Source organism: Lacerta agilis, chromosome 11 (genome assembly GCF_009819535.1).
Source record: "Lacerta agilis isolate rLacAgi1 chromosome 11, rLacAgi1.pri, whole genome shotgun sequence".
NCBI classification, from domain to species: Eukaryota; Metazoa; Chordata; class Lepidosauria; order Squamata; family Lacertidae; genus Lacerta; species Lacerta agilis.
The window spans coordinates 33,768,254-33,793,422 of record NC_046322.1 but is presented as its reverse complement, the minus strand read 5'-3'; the positions used below and the strand labels follow the sequence as shown (position 1 = coordinate 33,793,422).

Sequence of the window (25,169 nt, the reverse complement as noted above, 5' to 3'; positions counted from 1 at the left end):
GAGATTCATGGAAAAGCCTTGCATTTTCCGGTGCAGCACACAGTGAGGTGCTGTTGTCGCTACTTACTGTCGTTCTCAGCTGCTGGACTGGGCTGAACTCCCACCACCCAAAGAGCCAAGGGCATCTTGTGAGGAACAGCAGCAAAACTTTCTGCTTTGGGGGTGATAGTATCAACTGGACATCTGTAAGAGTACCTGTCACAGCAGTTATGTTTTTGTTTTATGACGCAAAAAATAACTTTAAACTCTGTTTGGGGGAGATGTTTAAGTGCACCTTTGCAATCTTCTGCAGCTATTGATGCCACCAAAGAAAATAAATAAGGAAATCAAAACCTAAAACAGGTACAAGATTTTGAATGGATAGTACTGTTTTATTATATTTTTATTATATTAATATTCTGCTTCTCCCTGACATGCATATCATGAGCATGGGATTCTGAAAAGGACTCTCACCCAGGCACTGACTAGACCCAGACCTGCAGGTGTCCAGCAAGTGCTCAACCATCTGTTTCCACACCAAGCTCAGAGACCATCATTAACAACGATAAAGTCATTCAGTTGCTCTTTAAAATGCAGTATGATGCTATATCCTTAACCTACCTTGCAGACTTGTATAGAGCGGTTCAAATTCAATTATGCCCTCTGCATTGTCACTTTTCGATATAATGATTTTCATTACTGAGGCATTTCCTATCTCAGGGGGTTGGTCAACTTGCAGTCCATTTTCTTTTATCGTAAAATCAAATCCACTTGCAAAAGTATGTGAAGGGAAATAAAAAGAAATTAGGCAATAAGCTCAGATTCCTGGGTGTCCCAGTTTTTTGTCCTGCGGCAAACTGGCTTAGTTCAGACATAGCTGCACTGCTAACCATAGTTTCATGCCAAGAGAATGAGCCTGGATTTGGTCCTGGTTGGGCAACTGCAAATTGTAGTATAATAATAACAAGAAGAAGAAGAAGAAGAAGAAGAAGAAGAAGAAGAAGAAGAAGAAGAGGAGGAGGAGGAGGAGGAGGAGTTTGGATTTGATATCCCGCTTTATCACTATCCGAAGGAGTCTCAAAGCTGCTAACATTCTCCTTTCCCTTCCTCCCCCACAACAAACACTTTGTGAGACTGAGTGGGGCTGAGAGACTTCAAAGAAGTGTGACTAGCCCAAGGTCACCCAGCAGCTGCATGTGGAGGAGCGGAGACGCGAACCCAGTTCACCAGATTACGAGTCTACTGCTCTTAACCACTACACCACACTGGCTCTAAGAATAAGAATAAGAATAAGAATTAGAATGAGAATGCCCAGTCGTTAATCTCTATCTTGCAATCTACTGTTGAATCCAAAACATAACATCAGGTAAGATATCCAGAGTTACTAAATTTGTTATATATATGTACCATATATAGCAAATTCTGTTGCCATGGTTAATCTTCTCCCATGCAATGAAATTTATTTTTACCTTCCCAGTAGTTCAACTTTCGTCATTTCTATTGAAAACTCCTCAGGACCTTCAGGGAGGTCATCATCATGGATTTCTGCATAAATAGTTTTCATGGTCTCCTTGGGTTCAAAAGTAAGCTCTCTGAACATGAGAGTAAAATCCATGCCTTCAACTGCAGTTCCATTCATCGCCTGATACCAGAGGCGAATTTGCCCGTAATATCCATGTGAACGGACAACTGTGATATTAGCCTGTTGAGGACAAGCATTCCTTAAGGCTCCAATGACGCTACATCATGTTGCATTGTAACGTTGATTACAGCTGCACGTTATAACTGTTGCAGGTGCTGCACAATACTCATTACACACTTGTAAGAAACCATTATTTTAGGGTGGAGGCACACTATGACCGTGATCGTATAGTGGTTAGTACTCTGCGTTGTGCTTAAAACATTTTTGTTTAAGGAAGCCTACCCAGACGTGCTTGAATCTTGTTTTAGTTTTTTTGCTGAATTTAACTGTTTCTAAAAATATTTTTACTTTTGTTTTCAACTGTTGAAATAATTTTACTACTTCTTGCAAGCTGCTTAGAGGTTTTGTTACAAACCAAGTGGTATATAGGTTTTGTTAAATAAATAAATAAATAAATACAATAACTGAACTTCCCACTTGCCCATTTTTCTTCTTCAGACGTCTGCAGCAGTTCCTGGGAGAATGCAAACTTCCCATAGGGGAAGTCACTAGCAGCCATGGTGATGTTTGCTGTGCTGGCAGACTCATTTATGATTCCTCCATCACTGATATCACTTAGATGAAACTGATAGTGGTGTTTTTCCTCTGGAATATCATCATCTAGAGCCTAAAGAAATGCAAGAAGACAAACCTGGAAGAATTTTGCAATGTTCACCTTGATGGAAAGCCCATTTACATGTGAACCAAGATGCAAAATCTAACCAACATGGAACACTGAGGTCACAAGCCTATACTTGATGCATACCAGTGAGGGGGTTATCAAATATGGCAGAAGCCTTGTGACGGTGGCACAACATAAGATAGGCCACTGTCAAGGTAGCTATGCTGGAACAACATCTGGAATACACTGACAGATGAGCCTGCCAGTGCAGCCACAGTGCCAAAGAGGCACCTGCGGAATAGTTAAAATGGGTTGGAGTTGTGGGTGGAACTGGGGAAGCACAAAGGAGCATCCCACTTGTGCTGTATCCTACACTCCTCCAGACCAGTCACAAAGACCTGACAAAAGCAATTTCCTCCCATTGGGTTTGATGAGGGGAGAAATAACTCTAAGATAATATCTGCCTGCAAAAAACCCAACACCATCATACACACATCGGAATGACATAGTATAGGATATGATGCAAGTCAGCACCCAATCATAGCACAACCACTACATTATATAAACCCCACAAATGAATACCATAACCTAGATGACAGGGCACACAGTATGGATCTATCTCTCTCTGGCCTCCAGTCCTGCCTACTTAGAGCTCAGAAGGGCAAATTCAATAGAATGTGAGAGGAACTGTGGAAAAGAGCACGGCGTAAAAAGTGAGCACAACATGTGAGGACTTGAGCACATTGCGGTCACTTCTCTTCCTAGAGTCCAAATAGATACATTTTTTGTTGTGGGTGTCATTGTTGTTAGTCCCCTGTGCATGTTGTGCTCCAAAGTTGTGTCTGTGAGCAGCACAATTGGATTCAAACCAGGGACTCCCAATAGTGGTATCCGAAGGAGTGTGCATGCACACGAAAGCTCATACCAATAACAAACTTAGTTGCTCTCTAAGGTGCTACTGGAAGGAATTTTTTTTTATCCCAATAGTGGGGTTACTGCTGTCTGTGCCACTGGAACTCATGGGGTGAAGGGGCACTATGGGGTCACTATGTGTGCTGTGGTGCAGGCAAGAGTTCTAGGGCCTTTCCCCCAATTGACATACTTCATTAGTTCCTTCTGTGGTTGTGAGTGCCATGTGGACATCATTGGCACAGTTCCCGCTGGTGGACACTGGATGTTTACATGACTGATGCAGACATAACTGCTTTTTTGTGTCATTTGGAAATTTTTCATAGTGTTGTGTTTCCCCCTCCCTTCTTTGGCTTAGTCTATAGAGGACACAGAGGGCATTACCCTGGCATAGCAGCAGCATATTTTCCCCTCCCACTCCATATAATGAGAGTATAGGATTGCTCAGCTGGGGGGGGGGGGAAATGTAGTTCATACCTGTATCAGTACAATGGCAGCAGACTGCCTGTCTTTCATGGTCAACGTTCCTGATACCTCAGCAAATTTCTTCTGATCAGGTGGTGTTATATTCCAGGAGATGGTGACCTCTCCAAAAATCCCTGGCCCACGTACTAGGCTGCAGGCAATGACAGGAGCATGGTCAGGTTTCAAGTTTGATTTCATAGTTTTGGCTCTCCCTTCAATTACAAACACTGCAGTCAATCCTAATCAGATCTTTCCCTTGCCTTCAAATAAAGCTGCAGCAATTTTATTTTATTTTAATGGGGAAAGTGTGTACTGAAACAGCCCTCTCTTAGATCTCTGAACTCATGTGAATTGTCACAAAATATATTGTTGTTTATTGTTTATTTAATTTCTATAACACCCTTCATCTTAAGATCACAGGGAGGTTTACAATATATATAGGTACTTTGTTTCTATCTTAACGTTTTTATTCACGCTGTGGCATGACGTACCAAAATCTGACCTGCAGCTGCATGGTATGTGAACTCCTGGGTATTCTGAGAGTGCTTCCGGATGCCAGCTTCTCTAACAATCATAAGCACAAAGCTGGAAGCAAAGAAAGGGTGCCTCAGATAAGAAGCACCTGTTATAAGCTTTTGCAGCTAGGCTGTGGAAGTGGTGGCGGTCAAAACTGTTACTCCTTGCATGTTGAGATAAGTAGTGGGTTTGGTCTAGGAGCACTTGACATCTTGTGTGTGGTGTGTGCTTCACATGCTGGCATGCTGGTCACCCACCAAAATATTATGATAACTAGAGAAGTATTGGGAAGAGCTCTGAGATTTCCCAGTCTAATTGAAAACATTAAGTGATGACTCATCCCATGGATAATTAAAATTAATTAAAGCTTTCACCAGATGGTGGGAGTCTCAGGGCCAAAGTAAACGTGCATTTATTACACAGTTTACCTTCGCATAGTTCATTTTTCTTTAACAAATACTTGGCTAGGGAGGGGGCACACGGCAGATCAGGACTGTGGTATGGGAACAGGGGTGCCAATGGAAGCAAACTGTATGACAGGCACTGCAAATAGTTTAGCTCTTTTTGGAAATATATTCCATAAAGTAATCAAAATATTTTATTTGGATTTGGATATAGTTGTGTATGCGTGACCTAACTTTAAGAGCCACAGATCCTGTCATCTAATGATGTGAATGGAAACTACTAGTATTACTTGGGATTTCTACAAATGAGAGGACAGGGTTGTGACATTTTGACAAGGTTAGGGCATTTAAAAAAAAAACCCATAAAGCTGCAGATTGCTATAAAGCTTCTCATTCTTCTTGTTGCTCAACATTGGAAGTACCTAAAGGGTGACACATTAGCTAATTGGCATAAGACAGTTTCGCAAGTTGATATGTTGGAAAAATTAACTAATAATCTGCATCTGGCTAAAAAAGTTATTTTGTGGCAGATTGGCCCTGTTTTATTGTTTATGCAAGCAAACGGGGTACAAAGGCATCTACTAGGAGTGTGCAAAATATTTTAGACTTGAAGTTTGATACTTCTGGGTGGGCTATACTGACAGATTAAAGTTTTTTGGGGGGGTTGTTTTATTTTTGGCTCCCCTTGTCTTCTCTGTGAAATGAGATTACCGGTAACTGTTTTGTCCTGTTAAAATTCTGCTCATCAAAATTTTTAAACCTAAAATAAAATAAAGCTCCATATACACAGCAGTGGGATCTACCAGTACTTCTTGGCAAATCCATGTTGACACAAATTTATAGATTACAACAGTGTTTTACAATGAATGTAGAGATCTCAGAGATGTAGCTACCCAATGAAAGCAGTCCCATTGTACTTTCCTATGGGCTCTCCAATTAGGATATGGGTGGATGATGAAGCTATCCCAACAATTCCAGAAGCTCCCAGGTCTCCCAGTACAGTGATGGTTGCCACACCTGTGAATACAAAAAAGTTTCCTAATTAAAAAACAAAAATCGCTGACATAACTGATTAATCTTTACTCTGTTTTCTCTTTGGATGAAAACCAGAGGGGCTTATACATAAAAAAACACATTTTTGCAGGGCCCTCATGACATTGGGTTGTATCCAATGGTGTTGTTGTTCTGTCTGTAGAAAAGGGAGGGAAGCCACACACAGCATGCAGCCACACACACACACACACCCAGGGGGGAAATCTGCAGAGATTCAGGGTACCCTCTGGAGCAGAATTAGGGTGGCTTAGGGGGCTGCATGGAAGAAGGGAAGTAACAAAAAATAGCTATCCTCTCAGTTCCACTGACAGAGGCATTTGGTCAGCTGAGTGACATTGCTGAACAGACCCTACAGCTGAGTTCTCATTTAGTGCTCACTATTGCCACAGTCAAACTGCCGGGGGTGTGGGGGGTGGGGTGTAAATTTTCCACTGTGGAACACTAATGTTAGACTCTGCAATTAAATTGTAAGGCAATCCTTGTTATCACCACTTGTTCTATAAATTACCCTTAGTTTATTTTTCAGTTTAATTTATTTTACATGTTAATTGGCTGAGACAAGCAAGAGCTTTAGTGCTCAGCAGTTAATAAGTTTGTTTGCAAGGCAAGAACTCCACTGAGTGCTGAGAGGTCAGAAGGAAATTTATTGCAGGTGTTCAGAACGCAGTTCCACATTTCTACTCCGAACACCAGTTCAAATTAAACCTTATTTTCACAGGAGTAGAGGAAGTCGCCTTATACTGAGACATACCATTGGTCCATCTAGTTCTGTATTGTCTACAATAACTAGAAGCAACTTTCCAGGCTTTTAGATTGGGGTCTCTCTTAGCCCCACCTGGAGATTTCAGGCTTTCAGCCTGGGACCTTCTGTATGCAAAGCAGATGTTCTACCAGTGAGCCACAGCCTTTCCGTCTTTATTTTAGGAGGGACAAAATATGTTAAAACACAACACAATTTCTCCCTTGAGAACTCAGGTATAACAGCTAATGTGAATGTTGAGGACAACATTTTTGAGTTTCAAGTTCAAAACACAGCTTGACCAAAACACATTTTTTAATGGCCTCATAAACATTGAATTACTTGGTCAGTAAAAGACTTCTATCTTAATGTTGGGGGCGGAGAGCCACCTAATCAAATCCACTCCTTAATTCTACCCAAATTATGCCACTCTGTAACCTCTTACAAACAGCAGGTAAGGGGAAAGTCATGAAAGCAGGCCCCATGGCCCCCCTGGAATTCAAGCACATATAGTCTTTGGAACTTCAGTGGAAATGGCTTTTCCCCCTTATGCTTACCATTTATTGGTGAGATCTCTGTGCCATCAGTAGAGACCAGTTGAATTGTGTAACTTTCATCACCTTCCAACAGACCATCTTGAATTGCTTGCAAAACAATGGTTTTTTGGGATTCCATCTATATTAGAATGGAGCAGACAATAGTTCCACTTACAGCTGTCACTTGGTATATCAACAGAAGAGAATGTACCTTTAGTTCTAAGCAAAATTTACCATATCTAATTAATTTTTAAAAAACACATTCTGTCAAGACAGATTTAGCCTCTCGTGTGGCTCTTTGGTGAAGCACAAGGTGTCTAATTATGAATGTAGAAAATAGACTCCTCAGAAAGAATGTGCCAATGACTCATCTGGAAAAGAAGTTGTCGACCCTTCTCTAGCAGCAGTAAAAGCAACACCAATCTCACCACAGGTGATCTTGAATAAATCTTCCTGCTTGCTTTCAGAGTCAAGTTACCTGTGCAAATAGTGCACCACATTGGGGCCAAACAACACAACAATTTGTCTCTATGAGTACGGCTGATAGTATTCAGGGGTATTTAGGCATGTTCAGGACTTCATATAGAAGATTGTTTTCTTCACTTCCAGGACCCTCAGATAGACTGGTAGAAGGATACACAACCATCAAAGAAAAAAGGGAAATAGTAGAAAGCAATAGGTTTACCTCAGCAAAGAGAAGAGTCCCATTGAGAGGAGTGAGATCATATTTAGCTGCCTCCTCTAGTATCCAAATGAGCCGAACTTCCCCCTTGCCTCCTTCACTCCGACTTACAGTAAGAAACACATTCGCGGCAGGATCATCAATTGACTGGGGCTCCTTCACGGTTATCTAAAACAACAAAGCCAAGAAAAGGTTAGACCAGATATGTCACACTTTGCACATATGGATGCTAATGTGGGAAAATAAGTGGAAGTCACACACACACACACACACACACACACAACACCAAGTACCTGGTGTCACTCCAAAGAAAGACAGCACTAACATCCTTTCATTACCACACATGGAGTACCTGATCCAGTACTGGAACCCCCAATACAGAACCAAGTGTCAGATGCACAGATCCAGTGCCAGGAGGGAACTGTATAGAAGCAGCAGCCAACTTCTGTGCACATACCAGCCTCTCTAGGTTGAAATGAAAACATCTATATGCTCTCTACACTCAACATTCTGATTCGTGACTCATACTTCCTACTTTTATTTTTTTTCCAAGTGGGTGGGAAACATATAAAATACTACTATTTGATTCAACAGAAAAATCATTCAGCAAAACCCATCAACAGAAATGTTACAAACTTTGTGGGAAATGTTCAGTTTTCTCCTTTTGACATCTGAAACAATGATGACAGTTGTGAAACAAATGAATTTGTTTATTACATTTAATTATAAACCTGCTCAGTATGTACCACTTACAGTGTCATATGGACATAACCTAGTGTCCTTCCTGCGCAACTGTCTCCTAGCAACCACAGGCTTGAGGTGTTGGAGATTCATTCCCTGTGTCTGCAGTCATGGGATTGTCACATGACAGTGTATGCTTTCATTCCACAAAGTGGGATGTGACGGAGACAGGATGTTTGTGTTATTGTGTTCCGTGAAGTGGGACTATTGTCCTTTGTTCTTTCTCTTTGCTGTCTGATGCTAGAGAGAGAGGGAGCCATGTTGCAGTGCTCTGTGTGTGTTTATATGTAAATAAAGTAGATTAGCCACAATGCTGAGTTGCTGAGGTCTGTTGCGCATGCTGAGAAGACTCTGCGGGTCCCTAAGTGTGCTGATGCCTTTTGGCATTAGTCGCTGTGATGTTCAGGCAGAAGAAAGCTTATGAAGCTCCCAAATGACCAACCAGGAGGGAGAGAACATGCCAGCTGGGCATGTGTCTCTGCCAGGGTCCTACACGAAAGTAGGATGCTCCTGCTAACATGAGGATGATCTGAAACATGCCTATCTTAAAATCCTGCTTACAAATAACATCCTTTCTCTGGTACTGAACCTAGCTACTATGTGCATTCCTAACAATAAAGCTATCTTCACAAAACTACTAAGTAAGGAAGCAAACCAAAGATTAATGAGGCTCTATGTTGGAACTCAGCAACAGGCTGCCATGTTTTCTGTAGCAGCTAGTTTTGCTCTCAGCCCCAGGGGTAGGTTTGTAGTTCCTAAAGAAATATTCCTAATAGAAGTACAAAAACAATAATTTTAAAATGATTGAAGAATAAAGGAAGGCTATATTGCCTCTGGGCTCATGAGATATGGAGACAAGGAATGGAGGCAGCCCCACAGTTGAAATACTGTGTTGACTGACAGAAAAACTTCCAGTTTACTTGAAACACATGCAAAAGAAGAAGCTCTTCCCTTTCTCAGCCACATGCTTTCCTGTGATGAATTAGCTGCCATTTCAAGATCCACAGCTTTACATTTTGGTTTTGTTATACAACAACAGCGCTTACCATATGTATGCATTATAAAAGTTTTATAAAATGTAAGTAGTTTTGTTTGGATGGGTGCTTCATTCAATCTTTCTCTGACATTTGTAAGTAATTGGTGATTCCATAGCTACACAACCAACACCACACAAACATTCCCAAATGTATCACTTACATGCTTTTCTTCAAACCCAAATACACCAACAGGAGAGTCATTTGGTGGAATAGTGACAGTCACTTGCACATCCTCCCCTAATCGGGCACCACCTGTCACTCTGACTAAAGTGACAGTAAACATCTCTAAAAACTCAACAAGGTCATCATCTATGATGGTGATCTCTATCACTCCTGTCACCTGGAAAAACAAAACAAAACTCTGTGAAATAGGTGACATTTATCATTATTATATGATGAGCATGCTGAAACTTAGACAATACAATCAGTGAATGGATAGCATTTTTGGAAAAAGTAGATCTAAACTCTATACAATCAAGTGGTTTCCAGCAGCAACTTTCTCAAATTTCATTTGAGAGCGTACTGTACAGTCCTTGTTGAAACCAACAAGTGTATGTACCAGGTGCTTTAAAAAATCCTAAAGGAAGATTAAACATTCTGCGCTGACCTTTGATACCTATATAAAACTGTGTTTGCTTTTGGGGTACATTTTTACCATGCTAGCCATAGACATAGGGAATTATGCAGGGGGCCTTTCAAATCCCTTTCAAATCTTCCATACAAATTGCACTGTAATTGTTTACACAAAGAATGAAAAGCTGTGAATATGTGAAGGATGATGCTGTGCCTGTGTTCTGTTTTGTTTTTTAAAGAGAGGAAAAATGATGGGCATGTGATGGGGCTGTCACATGATTAACTGCATTCATCATGTGAAGAACATAGTCATGAAAACATAGAAACTAAGGAGTAAAAGGTGCTCTAAAATGTTGTGAATTTTTTGCATCAGCATACTCCATACTTCTCCATCAGCAAATGATAGGTTCCCGGACGATGGCGTGAAGTCTTCCAGGCTAGCAGTGGCAGGTGTGGCTTCCCAATACAGATTTACTGATCCAAATTTTCCTGCCCCTCGAGAAACTGGTAGCTTCAGAACATTATCTGGTGGAGGAACCTCAAAGCCAGCTACCATTCCACTCATATCCTGGAAAGAAAGAAGTATTTTATTTTTATTTTTTTATAAGATTTTTTTATTTTCTATTAAGACAAAAGGAAAACATAGCAAAAACACCAACATTAACAATACAGAAATACAATACATAAACACAGCAAAAAAACACAATCAAACAATTACAATAAAAAGAAACATATACAAACCTTTAAACTAACACTTATCCTCTTACTTTTCTTGTTACTATCTTCTCTGTTTTAGGGGACTTCCCCCATTCCCTCCACTGTCTTCAAAATCGTATATATCTTCTAGGTAGCTTTGTGTCTTATTCTATTCACATTTGCTCAGTTTTTAATGTGCTTTACTTTACTTACTCATATCTTAACTTAAACACCAAATCTTAACATATTTTCTAACAAATAAATCTTTCACACAAAAATATCTTGCTAACAATTTTATCTAACATAAACCTGCTAAAGCCGCTGTTCTATAATTCTGCTCAAATATTCAATTTTACTGATTTAACTAGATAGTCTTTAAATTTCTTCCAATCCCGTGACACCTTCTCCTCCCTCTGGTCCCGGATTCTGGCGGTCAGTTCTGTGAGTTCCATATACTCCATCATCTTCATCTGCCATTCTTCCACCGTTGGTATCTCTTCGCCTTTCCATGTTCTTGCCAATAAGATTCTAGCTGCTGTTGTGGCATACATAAAAAACACTCTATCCTGACTGGGTATCTCTTCATTAGTTATGCTCAGAAGAAATGCCTCTGGTTTCTTACAAAAGGTAACCTTCATTACCTTCTTGAGTTCGTTATAAATCTTGTCCCAGAAAGCATTTACCACTGGGCACAACCACCACATATGAAAAAAGGTACCTTTCGCATGTTTACATTTCCAACATACATCTGACATTTTGGTATTCATCCTAGCTATCTTAACTGGTGTCAAATACCATCTGTAAACCATTTTCATTATATTTTCTCTTAAACTATGACAAGCAGTAAATTTAATACCTTTTTGCCACAATCTCTCCCAGTCATCCATCATAATATTATGTCCTACATCTTTCGCCCAATCTATCATTGACGATTTAACCAGTTCATCTTTCGTATGCCACTCTAGCAAAAGATTATACATTTTGGAAAGGTTTTTAAAGTTCGATTCTATCAGTTCTGTTTCCAGTTTTGATTTTTCTACTTGAAAACCAACTTTTTTGTCCATTTTAAATGTTTCATATACCTGATGATAATGCAGCCAGTCGGGGACCTGGCTTTTCACTTGATCGTAGCTTTTTAGCTTAAAAGAGTCCCCTTCCTGCTGCAATATGTCCATATATCTCAACCAATTTGCAGACATGTTCGGTCTCTTATAGGCTTTGGCCTCCACTGGAGAAATCCATCTAGGGGTCTTTCTCTCTAACAAGTCTTTATATCTAATCCAAACCTGATACAAGGATTTTCTAACTATATGCGACTTAAAAGTTCTGTGGATCTTAACCTTGTCATACCAAAGGTATGCATGCCAGCCAAACATATTATCATATCCTTCCAAGTCCAATACATCAACGTTCTCTAGTTTAAACCAATCCTTTAGCCAGCAAAAGGCCGCTGCTTCAAAGTAAAGTCTTAAGTCCGGCAGGGCAAAGCCTCCTCTCTCTTTAGAGTCTGTTAGAATCTTAAACTTGATTCTTGGCTTTTTGCCCTGCCATATAAACTTTGATAAGTCCTTTTGCCATTTCTTAAAACAATCCAGTTTGTCCAAAATTGGTATGGCTTGGAATAAAAACAGCATCCTTGGTAGGACATTCATTTTTATCACGGCAATTCTTCCCATTAACGACAATTTCAATCTTGTCCATATCTCCATGTCTTTCTTTATTTCCATCCACAGTTTTTCGTAATTGTCCTTGTACAGGTTCAAATTCTTGGTTGTGAGATTGATACCTAGATATTTTACTGTTTTGACAAAATTGAGGCCAGTGCCTTCCTGTATTCTTTGAATTTGTTCTGCACTCAAATTTTTTCCTAAGACTTTGGTTTTCTGCTTGTTTAATTTGAAACCAGCTACAAGTCAAAATTGTTCAATTATTTCCAAGGCTCTGGGGACACTGCTTTCCGGTTCCTGCAGGGATAACATCAGATCATCTGCGAAGGCGCGTAGTTTGTATTCTTTCTCTCCCACACGAATTCCTTTTATCTGTTTGTCCTTTCGTATCATATTTAGGAGGACTTCCAGGACCGTAATAAAAAGTAAAGGGGAGATAGGGCACCCTTGTCTTGTTCCCTTTTCAACTTCAAACTCCTCCGATATCACACTGTTTACTATTACTTTAGCTCTTTGTTCTGTGTAGATGGCCTTAATGCCATTCAAGAATTTTTCTCCAACTCCCATCCTTTCCAAATTCTTTTTCATAAATGTCCAAGAAACTTTATCAAATGCTTTCTCTGCATCAACAAACAGTAGTGCCGCATCTGTGTTTATGTTTCTCTCCAGTTTTTCTAAAATGTCCACAATAATTCTCGTGTTGTTACTAATTTGTCTTCCTGGTAAGAAACCTGCTTGATCTCTGTGTATATAATCTTTCAACACTCTTTTCAGCCTTGTAGCCAATACATTTGCAAAAATTTTATAATCCACATTCAAAAGGGATATTGGACGGTAATTTTTCATTTGAGTCTTATCAGTATCTGGTTTTGGAATCAGTGTGATAAAGGCTTCTTTCCACGTCTCTGGTGCCCTATCTCCTTCTAGTATTTTGTTGCAAATTTCTCTTAGCGGCTGCGATAGCCAGTCTTTCAATGCCTTATAATATTTTGCTGTTAATCCATCCGGTCCTGGAGCCTTCCCTAATTGCATGTTGTTTATTGCATCTTCTATCTCCTGTGTCGATATTGGGTGGTTGAGAGTGGCTAATTTTTCCTCTGGGACTTTTTGCAATCCGTTCTTTTCCAGAAATCGGTCTATTTCTGCTTCATCTATCTTCTCCTCCTTGTACAGTTGCTTGTAGAATCTTTGAAAACACCATCTGATTTCCTCCGGCTTCTCCACATTTTTTCCATTTACTACCAAAGTATTGATGACATTTGCCTTTTGTCTTTTCTTCAATTGCCAAGCTAGTAGTTTTCCACACTTGTTAGCCGATTCAAATGTTCTTTGTTTCATCATTTTCACTTTCCATTCAATGTCCTGATTCATTATATTAGCATATTGGGATTGCAAGTATTTGATTTCTTTTTGGATTTTAACACATCTGGGATGTCCTCTTAATTCTTTTTCCTTTTCTTTGATTGATTTCAACAATCTCTCCATTTCTGCATTTTGTTGTCTCTTCTTTTTTGCTTTTTCACTAATGAGAAATCCCCTCATTACAGCTTTACTTGCATCCCAGGCAATTCTTTTCTCCACTTCGGAACTCCAATTTATCTGAAAGTATTCTTTCATCTTTTTCGCCGCTCTTTCTACTAGCTTGGTGTCTCTCATCAAAGCGTCATCCATTCTCCATCTAAAAGAATCCTTGGAAATCATTTTTAAATTTAACTGTACCGGATTGTGATCTGAAAGAGTTTTAGGACCAATTTCTGCCTTTTGTATTTTTGGAGCCAATTCATTCGAAATCCAAATATAATCTATCCTCGACCATGACTGCTGAGATTCACTAAAATAAGTTGCCTCTGTATCTGTAGGGTTTTTTAATCTCCAAGAGTCCACCAAATTCAAATTATCCGCCATTTCGAAAAAAGTCTTTGGGAGTTTCCCATCATTCGTTAATTTGGTTCTTTGAGATCTGTCCATTAATGTGGAAACTGCACCATTAAAGTCTCCAAGGCAAACTAATTTGTAATCCAAATAGTCCAACAGCAGATCATGTATTTTCTTATAAAAAATTGACTTTCCATCATTTGGTGCATAAAGTCCCAGAATCAAAAGTTTTTCGCCTTCTATATTAATTTCAATTGCGATGTATCTCCCTTCTTCATCTTTAAAAAGCTGTCTTGGGCTATATTTCTCCTTTGCATATATCACTACTCCTCTCTTCTTGACCTTGTCCGATGATATAAACTCTTGGCCTAATTTTTTGTTCTGTAGTAATCTTCTATGACGTCGGGCTATGTGGGTTTCCTGTAAACATATTATATCCAAATTCTTCTTTTCTATGCTGTAAAACACTCTGCGTCTCTTTGGTCTCTGATTCAATCCCCGGACATTCCATGTCATTAACTTGAGCGCCATTTTCCTTTCTTTAATCTTCTCCTCCAGTTGCTTCTCCTTTCTTGTCTTTCTCTGGATCCTGGCTTGGACCTGGTAAACTTGGTAGTCCCGGCGGTGATGGAAATTCCGCTGGGAACCTGTAGAATTGTGCTGGGTCGAGTGGTGTGCCTTTAAATTGTTCCAGATGCTTGTCCAAAAACTTTTGCTTCTCCGCCAAGGATCTTATTCTTATCTTTTTTCCTTCAAACGTAAATGCCAGGCCTTCTGGAAATTCCCAACTGAAGGGAATTTTTCTTTTTCTAAGCTCAGTTGCCAAGTCATTGTAAGGAACTCTTTTGTCCAGGAAAAATCTGGGGATGTCCTTATAAAAAATTACTTTATTCTGCTCTACCACCAGGTTGTTTCTATAGTGCAGGTCCAGAAAAAAGTCCCTATCGTGTCGATCGTGTAACACAATCAAACAGTCACTAACTGTTTTGTTACTTTTCTTTCCTCTGGAACCTCTTGGACCAAATCTGAAGGCCTTCACTATGCGCGCTGAGACGTTAACTTCTTCTACCTCCCAAAATCCTGAAAATAGCTTCACAATATAAGCTTTTAGGTCTTCCCCTTCTAATTCTGGAAGACCCCTTAGACGGATGTTGCCCTCTCTCTGATGTAGTTGCAGAAAAGCGAGAGACTCTTCAACAGTTCTCTGTCGTGTTCCAATATTCTCTATCTGTTCCAAATCTAAATTGTCCAATTTTTCCTCCACCTTTTTTATTTTTTCCTTGACCACTTTAATTTCCTCTGAGTCCTTTTTCAGGGTGGTCACCTCCTGCCCAATCCTATTAATTTCTTCTCTGTTCTTCCTTACATTCTCCTCAATTTGCCCAATTGATTTTTCCAGGGTCTGCGTAGAATTTTTAATATCAGCTTTTATGTCAGCTTGTAATTTTTCTATTGCTGAGTTCACTGCTGTATTTCCTGATGAAACTTGATCTTGTGTTTGCTTCAACCCTTCAGTAACGCTTTTCAATCCTGCTGCAATTTCTGCCACACTAACAACCAATTTCTCCATTTGTTCCTGTAGAGTTAGGGAAACAGAGCCTCTTTTTTGTGCAGAGCTAGCACCAGTTGTTTTTGATCTAGTGTCCATCTCCTGTGGGCTCTGCAATTGTAATCTCAAGGTCACTCCAGTTGCTGTGGTAACAATCTCAGACATTCACAGCAGAAGGCCAACAGTCCCAAAAGTAAACACCAGGTGGCCAGCAGCTCAGTTCTGAGAACAAAGAGACTGCTGAGCCAGGAGCCCACACCAGTCCCAAAAATCCAACTTTTAGGCAAAGAGTTTAAATTTTTCAGAATATAAATTCCTTAAAGCCAAGAAGGGTTTATTTTCATATAGCCCAAGTCAGTAACAGTTCCTAACTTGCAGTGTTACCACCAAAGTCCATAAAGTAACTTGCATCTGGTTACAAAAAAGTCAAAATGTCTCCACTGGTAAACAGTCACTGAAACACCAACAAAGAAAAAATGGCAACAATGTATCACAGCCCGCTACTGACCCGGAATCCTAATCCAGAGGGTGAGGGGCATCTTCTTTTGCCATATCAACTGTTTTTAAGTCTTTAAACATCCTTTAAGCAACTTTTAATCAACTTTTAAAAGTTTGGCAGAGTTCGCAAAACTTTCCCGTTAGTCGCGGCTTTGATCTTTTAGCGCTACCAAGCTCGCGCAAACAGTTCAAAGGGAACAGGCTTCCTTTTGCAATTTCCTCTGCAAGCAGTGCTCTTTAAACTTGTAAAATAATCCAATTCTTTAACTTACAGAGTTTCTTTGGAAGTTTCTGTGTAGGAAGTGCCGGGTGCTCAGGTCTGGCGGGATCGCTGCTTTGATCCTCCGCAGGCAGTCGCTTCTTCAGTCCCGTGCTGGGGCTCCGCTCGCCTGGTTTTCCCCCTTACGAGGGTCAATCAGGAGCGGAGACAGCACGTCTGGGACCCACGAAGCCGTCGGTCCACGGGACGCTCTTCCCGTGGCTTTAAGGGACCCGTGGCGCAGGCACGGAAATCCCTATCGCCTAGCGGAGGACGGAGCCGTCGGACTCCCGTCCGCCATTGACTCGGCACCTAACCGGAAGTCCTCAGAAAGAAGTATTTTAAATTCAGCTTGGGACAGTTATTCAGAGCACTATAATGATTGCATTTCTGACATAGAAAAGCCAGGATATCAAACCATGGTTTGAAGTTGATTTTAAAATCTGGCATGCTCCAAGCCTAGCAGCCGTAGCTTTTCTGGTTCAGAGGAAACAGGAAACAATGGTTATTTATAGACTTGCTTGTTTAATTGTAGGCCTGCTCTCATGTTACACTGTACAAGCTGTCTCTGCACATGTATGAGTGTTTGTGTGAAAAAGCATACACTTGTTGATTTTTACATGTCACCTGCTGAGTGCATAGGTGCAGACTATACACTTGCTGAATGTTGCATGTGAATAACTGTATGAACGCACAGCTCAGCTGTTTGGGGACACAGACTGTGAACTCCAATGTACTCATGACTTGGGCAAAAGGTAGAACAAAGAGGTTGCATGTGTGGTTGAAAGGCTAGTGCAAGGGTGACCAATGTGGTGACCTCCAGATGTTGTTGGACTCCAGCTCCTATCAGCCCCAGCCAACATGACCAATGATCAGGGATGATGAAAGAAACATCTGTGGGACACCACACTGGCATCCCCAGGGCAAGTGATATCTCAGCTTCTTAAACTGAGATATAAAATGCCCCAATCAGCCCAACCATCTACAAACAAAGTCAGTTTCAGATTACTGAGACCAAGAATAGTAACAGCATGGGGGCATAGACTTTTTTCAGTTTGTACTCACCTTGGCAGCACTGAAATAAAATATTCCTTTAGGATCATCATTCTCTTCAATTGTTATCTCAGCTATTTCTAAGCCAAGTCTTTTCACACTTGGCTCTCCTCCAGTAAGGGACGAGTCCAGCAGCTGCACACTGCTAATATTGATTAAAAATATCTCCTGTAATTCTGGAATGTTATCCTGTTGGGGTGGGAATGACAAACGGAAAGGCGGAATGTGAATCTCTCAAATACTGGGGGTATAACAAAATGGACATCCCCCATTCTTTTGCCTCTGAAAATACTGCATTGCAATTGCATCTTATTATTGTATATATAAATTGCCCTTGCAAAAGTATAAACACCCTATCACACTTATATAGAGCTAGCTTGGAGTACATCACATTTTGGCCATAGTACTTGATTCTAGGCCTAGTTCAGTGGTTCCCAATTAGCTAAGTACTGCGGACCCCCTGTTTTCAAAAGCCAAGCCATGGACCCCCTACTTTTGACAATTTTGATATCTCTGTGGTAGTTTTTGTTGTGAATGGTGCCACAGAACCCCCTGAGTGGGTTATGCAAACTCCTTCGGGTCCACAGACCACCAGTTCGGAACCACTGGCCTAGTTCATACATCACCTCAGTCCAGACACCAAGGCTGTAATCCTATGCATGGGAGTAAGCTCTATCAAACAGAGCGGAACCTATTTCTGAGTAATCATTGCAGCCTGAAAATCTCAGCAGTTACAAATCATACATTCAAAGCACATTGTTTCTCCCAAAGAATCCTGAGAACCACAGTTTACCCCTCACAGAGCTATAATTCCCAGGATTCTCTGAGGAAAGTCATGTTTAAAATATATGGTGTTTACACAGTCTAGGACTCTGAACAGTAATGGGTGCCCTGACCCAATTGCAAACAAGAATTGGGCAGCTGGTTTAGGAGTCCAGTTTAATAAATTAGAATAAACATTCTCTTCTATTCTGAGCTTTGTAAACCTGGCTGAATTTTAGCACGTGTGTTATCGAAGTGAATCTTGAGAACATAGGATTGTATCCCATATTAGTTATAAAATTAAGGGTATGGCAAATTGTGTTCCATTAATTTCAATGGGCCTGCTCTGAGCAGAACTTGTTTAGATGGAATCCGCAGGGCACTGATTGTGAACTTTGATTCCCATCATGGCCTCATGCATCACAATGCATCCTCCCACACCCTTATCACATGTGCTTCATGTACAAACGAAGTAGATAAACAGAGCACAGTCAGAGGCGGTAGCTGTGGAGTAACAAGCAGCAGGCGTGAATTTGCCTATTTACTAGATGATCTGGCATGCTGCATCTTTTGCCAGTCATCATAACTGTCATTTACTAGGCCCAGGGATTTGGGTAGAGTTTGGCTGCTTAGTCACATCAGCCATGGAGAGCTGTATGAGTGAAGAAAAAAGATATATTAAAATACTCACTGGCAAAATGACTACATTTACTGAAGCCATTGTCATGTTCTCTGGCATAATAATGGTCTTGTTTTCCAACCTATAATCCTTATTTTCAATGGCTTGATTGGCAAGCGGGAGTGAAAAAATGGGCTGGGGGATCAACTGCACACTGATATCGCCAGCAAATCCTTGTTCTCTGAGAACATGTAAAGTAACAATGGTGGGTTTCTCTGAAAAGATTGGAGAAAAAAACTTGTAATAAAGTTTTAAAATATTTATTTACAGGTATTTATTGTTACATTTATATTCCACCTTTTCTACAAAGAGCTAAAGGCAGCATACACACAACACACCTGTGAAATAGGTTATGATGAGAGACATTAGCTGGCCCAATGTCACTCAGTGGGCTTCATGACAGAGTGGTGATTAAAACCATGGTCCCCCAAGCCCTATTCCAGCACTCTAACCATTACTCCACATTGGATCTCTTGTCACATTGGATATTATTTCTGAAACAGAATAAATTTATTTTCTTCTAGTTCAGTGAGATTTAGCTGCAGTGGAAGCATTTCTTAGGGGTGGGGGCAAATGATCGAAATCTGGGGCTAGTAGCACTTTACAATACTTCAAAGCTATATTGGCCCCTGAAGAGTTCAAAGAGAGCTAGAAAATTATTTAGCACAGGCACATCCAACACGTAGATCGTGATCTACCGGTAGATCACTGAACGTCTGTGGTAGATCACTGGTAGATCACTGGCTACCCCCAAAGAAACTCAACATTTTTGCCCTGCTCCCCCCAAAAACGACCCTTCCTCCTCCCTAATAAAGCTCGACAACTTTGACCTGACACTGCCACCTGACACTAGATCGCAGTCTCTTGAGAGCTGGCTACCCCTGGCAGAGTAGAAGAGTATGTGCTACATAATTTTAAGCAAAGGCAGGGGAGACATTTTTTTTGCTTTTACTTGTTGGCACTTTTTCATTACTCCCCATGTCTTTGCCATATCCTGTCACTGAAGGGATGCAGGTAGTGCTGTGGTCTAAACCACTGAGCCTAGGGCTTGCTGATAGGAAGGTGGGCAGTTCAAATCCCCGCAACGGGGTGAGCTCCTGTTGCTCAGTCCCAGCTCCTGCCAACCTAGCAGTTCGAAAACACATCAAAGTGCAAGTAGATAAATAGGTACTGCTTTGGCGGGAAGGTAAAAAGCATTTCCGTACACTGCTCTGGTTTCGCCAGAAGTGGCTTAGTCATGCTAGCCACATGACCCGGAAAAACTGTCTGCGGACAAAAGTCGGCTCCCTCAGCCAGTAAAGCGAGTTGAGTGCCAGAACCCCAGAGTCGTTCACGACTGGACTTAACTGTCAGGGGTCCTTTACCTTTACCTTTTTATCGGTACATTTGACTCAACTCAGTTTTATTCTGGTTGGTCCTTACAAGAACCATGTGACTAAGAAGTGGTGCCAGTGTTTGATTCCACCACGCTCCAGCCCCTTTTCTGTTTGTGTCATACGCTTCAGACCGTAAGCCTAAGACAGGGACTGCCTTATCCCAGGCTGTTCTGGAGTGTTTTTTTTTTTCAGCTGAAGAGTGGCATTAAAATGAATAAAACAATGTATTTACTTAAAACAAAATAACAGTTGAAATAATAGAAGAAACACACTGCGATGCAATGAATCAGCAATGGATGTTGGGACAGATCTGCCTTGCTTTGCTACCTTTCATTATGTCAGAACTTGAAAAGCATCCAGCAGGGCTAACTGAACAGCAATGACTCACTCAATACATTACATTCAGAAAATTGCATCAACAGGGCCAAGAAAATCTGCCCAATCTGGACATGACTGAAAGCAAATTTAGATGGCTAAAACATGCGAGTCCAAGCCCTGTGCTACAGCAGAAGGCGGAAATATTTTGCGAGGCAAGCCTCATAAGGTGTTTTGTACTCAGGCGCAAGTACAAAATGCATGCGTGGAGGATGCAGAGATATACTGTAACATTCTCTCGTCAAAATATATGGATCTCACTGCTATATCACTGCATCTCAAAGGTGTCTTTTTTAAACTCGTTAGGTAGAAAAAAATACTAAGAGGACTATCTTAACTTCTCCTGTCTGCCAGTGAGCAACAGCACCAGTGGATAGTGGGCTCCACCGCTGTGGAAGCCTGGGCTGCACCAAGGTGGGCTGAAAGCTGTGGCCAGCATTTTCCCCACAGATGAAAGTCCCCAAACTTTCTAAGACAAGGAAGGGGCAGGCTGCTGGCAGCTTTGGACCCTCAGGCTCCTCAGGGTTGATGTCGTGAGGACAAGGGAAACAACAGCTGGCACAAGCCAATAGGTGGATGTCCTTCTTTTTTCTTCCCTGCCCCCAATCAGGACTGCTCTGTAAAGCTGAAGTGCCCTCATAAAGAAATCTGCCCATCACCACCAGGTCCCAGGACTGGTTACAGCAATTTAAATGGTGATATTAAAGCTGGTTAAAACAAATTACCACCATGGGAGAATGTGCTTTTCACAGGAGGATCACATAATTGACTCACCTTCAGGTTCTGCTACTTTAACAAAGAGAGAGTCTGTATGCCATCCTACTGTGCCGTAAGGAGTGTCATTAGGCAAAATGGAAAGTACAGCTTTTGCTCTGTTTGGATCGATGGTGGCTCCTCTTTTGGGATCCAGAACTCCCATAGTGCTTACACGAGTAAGAGTTATAATCACGGTCTCTGCAACTTCAGGAATGACATCTGCAAGGACTGTTAAGGTGATCGTGGACAAGGCTTGACCTTCCGAAAATGTAATCTAAAGATTTTAAGGAGGAAATATTTAACAGAATGTTCTTAAAGCAACCTAGGATAAAACATTGATTCAGAAACAGTAGATTGAATTCAACTAAGATCTACTCAGAGTAGATCCATTGAAATGAATAGGCTTAAATTAGGCATGTTGCAGATTGTACTTTTGCTCATGCAAGAAGTAGTTCATGATTGAGGCTGATTTGTTCATATCCCACATGGTCTCATGCCCCTCATGAGCTCACAATGGCTGCATTTGCTCACAATGGAAACCAAACTGCTTTTGTAATTTCACATGACCAAGTCATTATCCATGACATCACAAGTCAACATAAGAAAACTTTTATCCTGTTAACCTGTCAGCAAACATGATTTTTAGTGCTTACATATGCAACATAGTGATTAATTAGATTGCTTGTATACTAGTAATTAGAGATTTACACATTTTCTGCAACTAATGTTCAGCTTGACAAAATACGTACCACCCCTGAAGTTGGAAATATATCATTAATGCTCCCATGGGCCTCCCACTGTACTGTAACACGCCCATAGGTACTTATTAGGCGTTCAACATTCAAGGTGATCAAAGTGTCCTTTTCCATTTCTTCTACTTGTTTAAATAAAGAATTCTAAAAAACATACAAATGAAGTAGAAAAGCATATGAGCAACTTCAACAGGAATGCATAAAAAAGGTTACAGCTAAGTAGCATGGGGAGAAAAACTTGATTCTTCATGTTTAATTTCCAAATCAATATATAAGGAGTTTTACATAGACATTAACTTCATGTTTTAAAATAGTCCAAGTTCTCATATGTTTTCAGGAAACTAGCATAGAGCAGCAACTAGAATGGTGGACTTGGACTAGAGACCTGGGTCTGAGCTCCTCTTAGTTGTGAAGCTCAGTGGATGACATTGGGCAAGCTATTTTCTCTCAGACCAACTAACCTCTCAGGTTTGTTCTGTAGACAAAATAAAGGGAGGTGGAATCCATATATATACCCTAAACTAAGAGGTGCAAATGCAGTAAGTTTAATTTCATGTATTATTATAATTTGTTCCATTATAAGCTAAGTGAATTACATGATAAAAAGCTCCAAGTTCCAGTGAATAACATGGTGGGCTATTTTGCAAGGAGGAACTATTTAGACATGATTTTATGTAGCCTTACACCTAACATAATTATTTTCATTCATATAAAGAAGGTGTAAATAATCATGCATCAGAATAATATATCTAAGTATTCACATGCTCTGATATTGGTCTATTGCAAATATATTCTAATATAGCTCAATAACCTGGGCAAAAGCAACAACTCCATGGGCATCATCATTTGGTGGTATAATTATGGTAACATAACCATTAGGACCAATTTCTGCACCACCTTTTGGATTTTTCAGCCATACTCTAAAAAATTCTTCTTCCTCTGGGATTGTGTCATCAAAGATATTGATTGCTATCACAGCTTCTTGATCTCCAGGTTCAAATATCAGTTCACCTGAACTAGCATAAAAACACATATAGACAGCATAATTATAATTAAAGACTAGTTATCCAAGACAACTATATAGACTATAATAATTAAAAGGTATAAATTTGACTCCTAAGTTTTCAGTTACCATTTGTTGTATTGTATGTAGCATTACAAGAAACATATTACTCATACATACTTTAAGCAAAGAATTTATATTGTATTTTCTTCCTCTTTTGAGCCAGCATGTAGTAGGGATGGTTATGAGTAGAACACACCTTAACTTTAAACTCCTTTGAACTGAAGAAGACGGAGGAAGTGTTTTTGACTGGATTGAGCAATACATCAGATTAGTAGAGACTTTTACCACCAGGGTGAAGGCGACAGAGGTCTCCCAAACAGCTCTCAGAACCCCTTATTAAATGGCAATCCCCAGGATTCATTGGGAGAAACCATTTCTGTATAAAATGGTATTAGACTGTTTTAAATGTATAATGCAGATCAGGCTTCTATCCTGACTATTTTGGCTCCTACTACAGCATGTCTGTTTACTCCCCTTCCCCTGCCTACTCTATCCTGGGTTTCTACATAGCTCCACAGATAGTATTCTCAATGACTGATTTGTACATAGCTTTCTGACTATAGCATATTCACTAGATATTCCAAAGGGCAGAACTGATGTGTAGATTATAGGATCATATAAGGGTCCCATAAAGTTAAAGCAAAGGGAAGAGAAGGAAGATTGTGGATATGAAAGTTGTTTTAGACATTACAACTAAAACTAGACAAGAAAAACTCACTCCGTCTTCTTGTAAGTCAATGGATAAAATCAGGAACCTACCTCGGTATAAAATCTGATTGGTTGGAGACTGAAGTCAGCTCATAAACATAGGAGTAGGATTCTGCAGACAAGACAATTAGACTTTTGTTGGAATTAAGAGACACTACACTGACAGTGGTGAAATGATTGGCAGAAGGGGCTTCCAGCAATAGAGAGAACTGGTTTTTTTCTGAGTTCCAAGAATACAGAGCTGATTTATCCTTGCTAGCAAAGAGCAAATGGCCTGCATCAAGAAACAGAAAAAGGGAAGAACTTTAGAGGGACAAATTTAAAATGTTTATGTTGAAAGAAAAGAAGAGCTAGTTGGTTAGTTTGCTTTCAATGCTTGTTACATCTAAGCATTTGCTTAACATTTAATTCCTCTTTATATTTTTACTTCAAGTAAAGTTTTCAACTTATTTTTTAGAATATGAAAAATAAAGTTTAGAAAAGAATGGTTTTCAACTATAATGAAATGCTTGCTGTGCCTTAATAAGATTGCTTTAGCAATTAACATTACTTCTGTCTCATCAACTCTTTATTTTTCTGTCTAATATTATTTTATTTTGATTTCATAGGAATATTGTTTCCTGCATTAAATTATTTGGTTCTTCTAAACCTGGCATCATTATCCTTCAGTATATTAGTTCTATTTTCATGTTCATGCAACTCCATGATACTACAAAGAGCTAGTATGCCATGCAGAGAAAATACGGTAATATCAGCAACAAAACAACAAAAACATTCCCATTAAGTATCATGCCCATTAAGTATCCTTCTAGGTTCAGACCTTCAAACACCTTTTGACACCAGAATAACTGTATCCCAATCATTGTCCTGCATTTGTACACTGAGAAACCATGGCCAACTGCAACATCTCTCAGCATGCATGCACAGCAAAAAGGAATATCTGTGCAATTTATACATGATGTTGCCATGTACTGTATATTCTGGTGTATAAGACTACTTTTTAATCCAGGAAAATCTTCTCAAAAGTCGGGGGTCGTCTTATATGCTGGGTGGAGAATCTGCAGTCGAGTATATCTCAAACTCTATATTTTAACTGGAAAAGTTGGGGGTCGTCTTATACGCCCAGTTGTCTTATACTCTGGAAAATATGGTACATGCTTT

General features: G+C 40.1%; 1 protein-coding gene across 1 annotated transcript in view; it reads right to left on the bottom strand.

Moving 5' to 3' along the window:
- ADGRV1 (adhesion G protein-coupled receptor V1) overlaps nucleotides 1-25,169 on the bottom strand; it is a 236,135-nt gene that overhangs the window by 137,683 nt on the left and 73,283 nt on the right. Inside the window, exons 50-64 of the mRNA XM_033164758.1 lie at nucleotides 24,060-24,282; nucleotides 23,046-23,250; nucleotides 22,232-22,378; nucleotides 21,501-21,756; nucleotides 18,988-19,190; nucleotides 17,547-17,723; nucleotides 10,323-10,505; nucleotides 9,525-9,704; nucleotides 7,590-7,754; nucleotides 6,926-7,043; nucleotides 5,470-5,593; nucleotides 3,669-3,807; nucleotides 2,103-2,288; nucleotides 1,449-1,681; nucleotides 601-749 (exon numbers count right to left, since the gene is read on the bottom strand). Coding sequence (XP_033020649.1) covers nucleotides 601-749; nucleotides 1,449-1,681; nucleotides 2,103-2,288; nucleotides 3,669-3,807; nucleotides 5,470-5,593; nucleotides 6,926-7,043; nucleotides 7,590-7,754; nucleotides 9,525-9,704; nucleotides 10,323-10,505; nucleotides 17,547-17,723; nucleotides 18,988-19,190; nucleotides 21,501-21,756; nucleotides 22,232-22,378; nucleotides 23,046-23,250; nucleotides 24,060-24,282 — 2,688 coding nt within the window. The remainder of the gene's footprint in view (nucleotides 1-600; nucleotides 750-1,448; nucleotides 1,682-2,102; nucleotides 2,289-3,668; nucleotides 3,808-5,469; nucleotides 5,594-6,925; nucleotides 7,044-7,589; nucleotides 7,755-9,524; nucleotides 9,705-10,322; nucleotides 10,506-17,546; nucleotides 17,724-18,987; nucleotides 19,191-21,500; nucleotides 21,757-22,231; nucleotides 22,379-23,045; nucleotides 23,251-24,059; nucleotides 24,283-25,169) is intronic.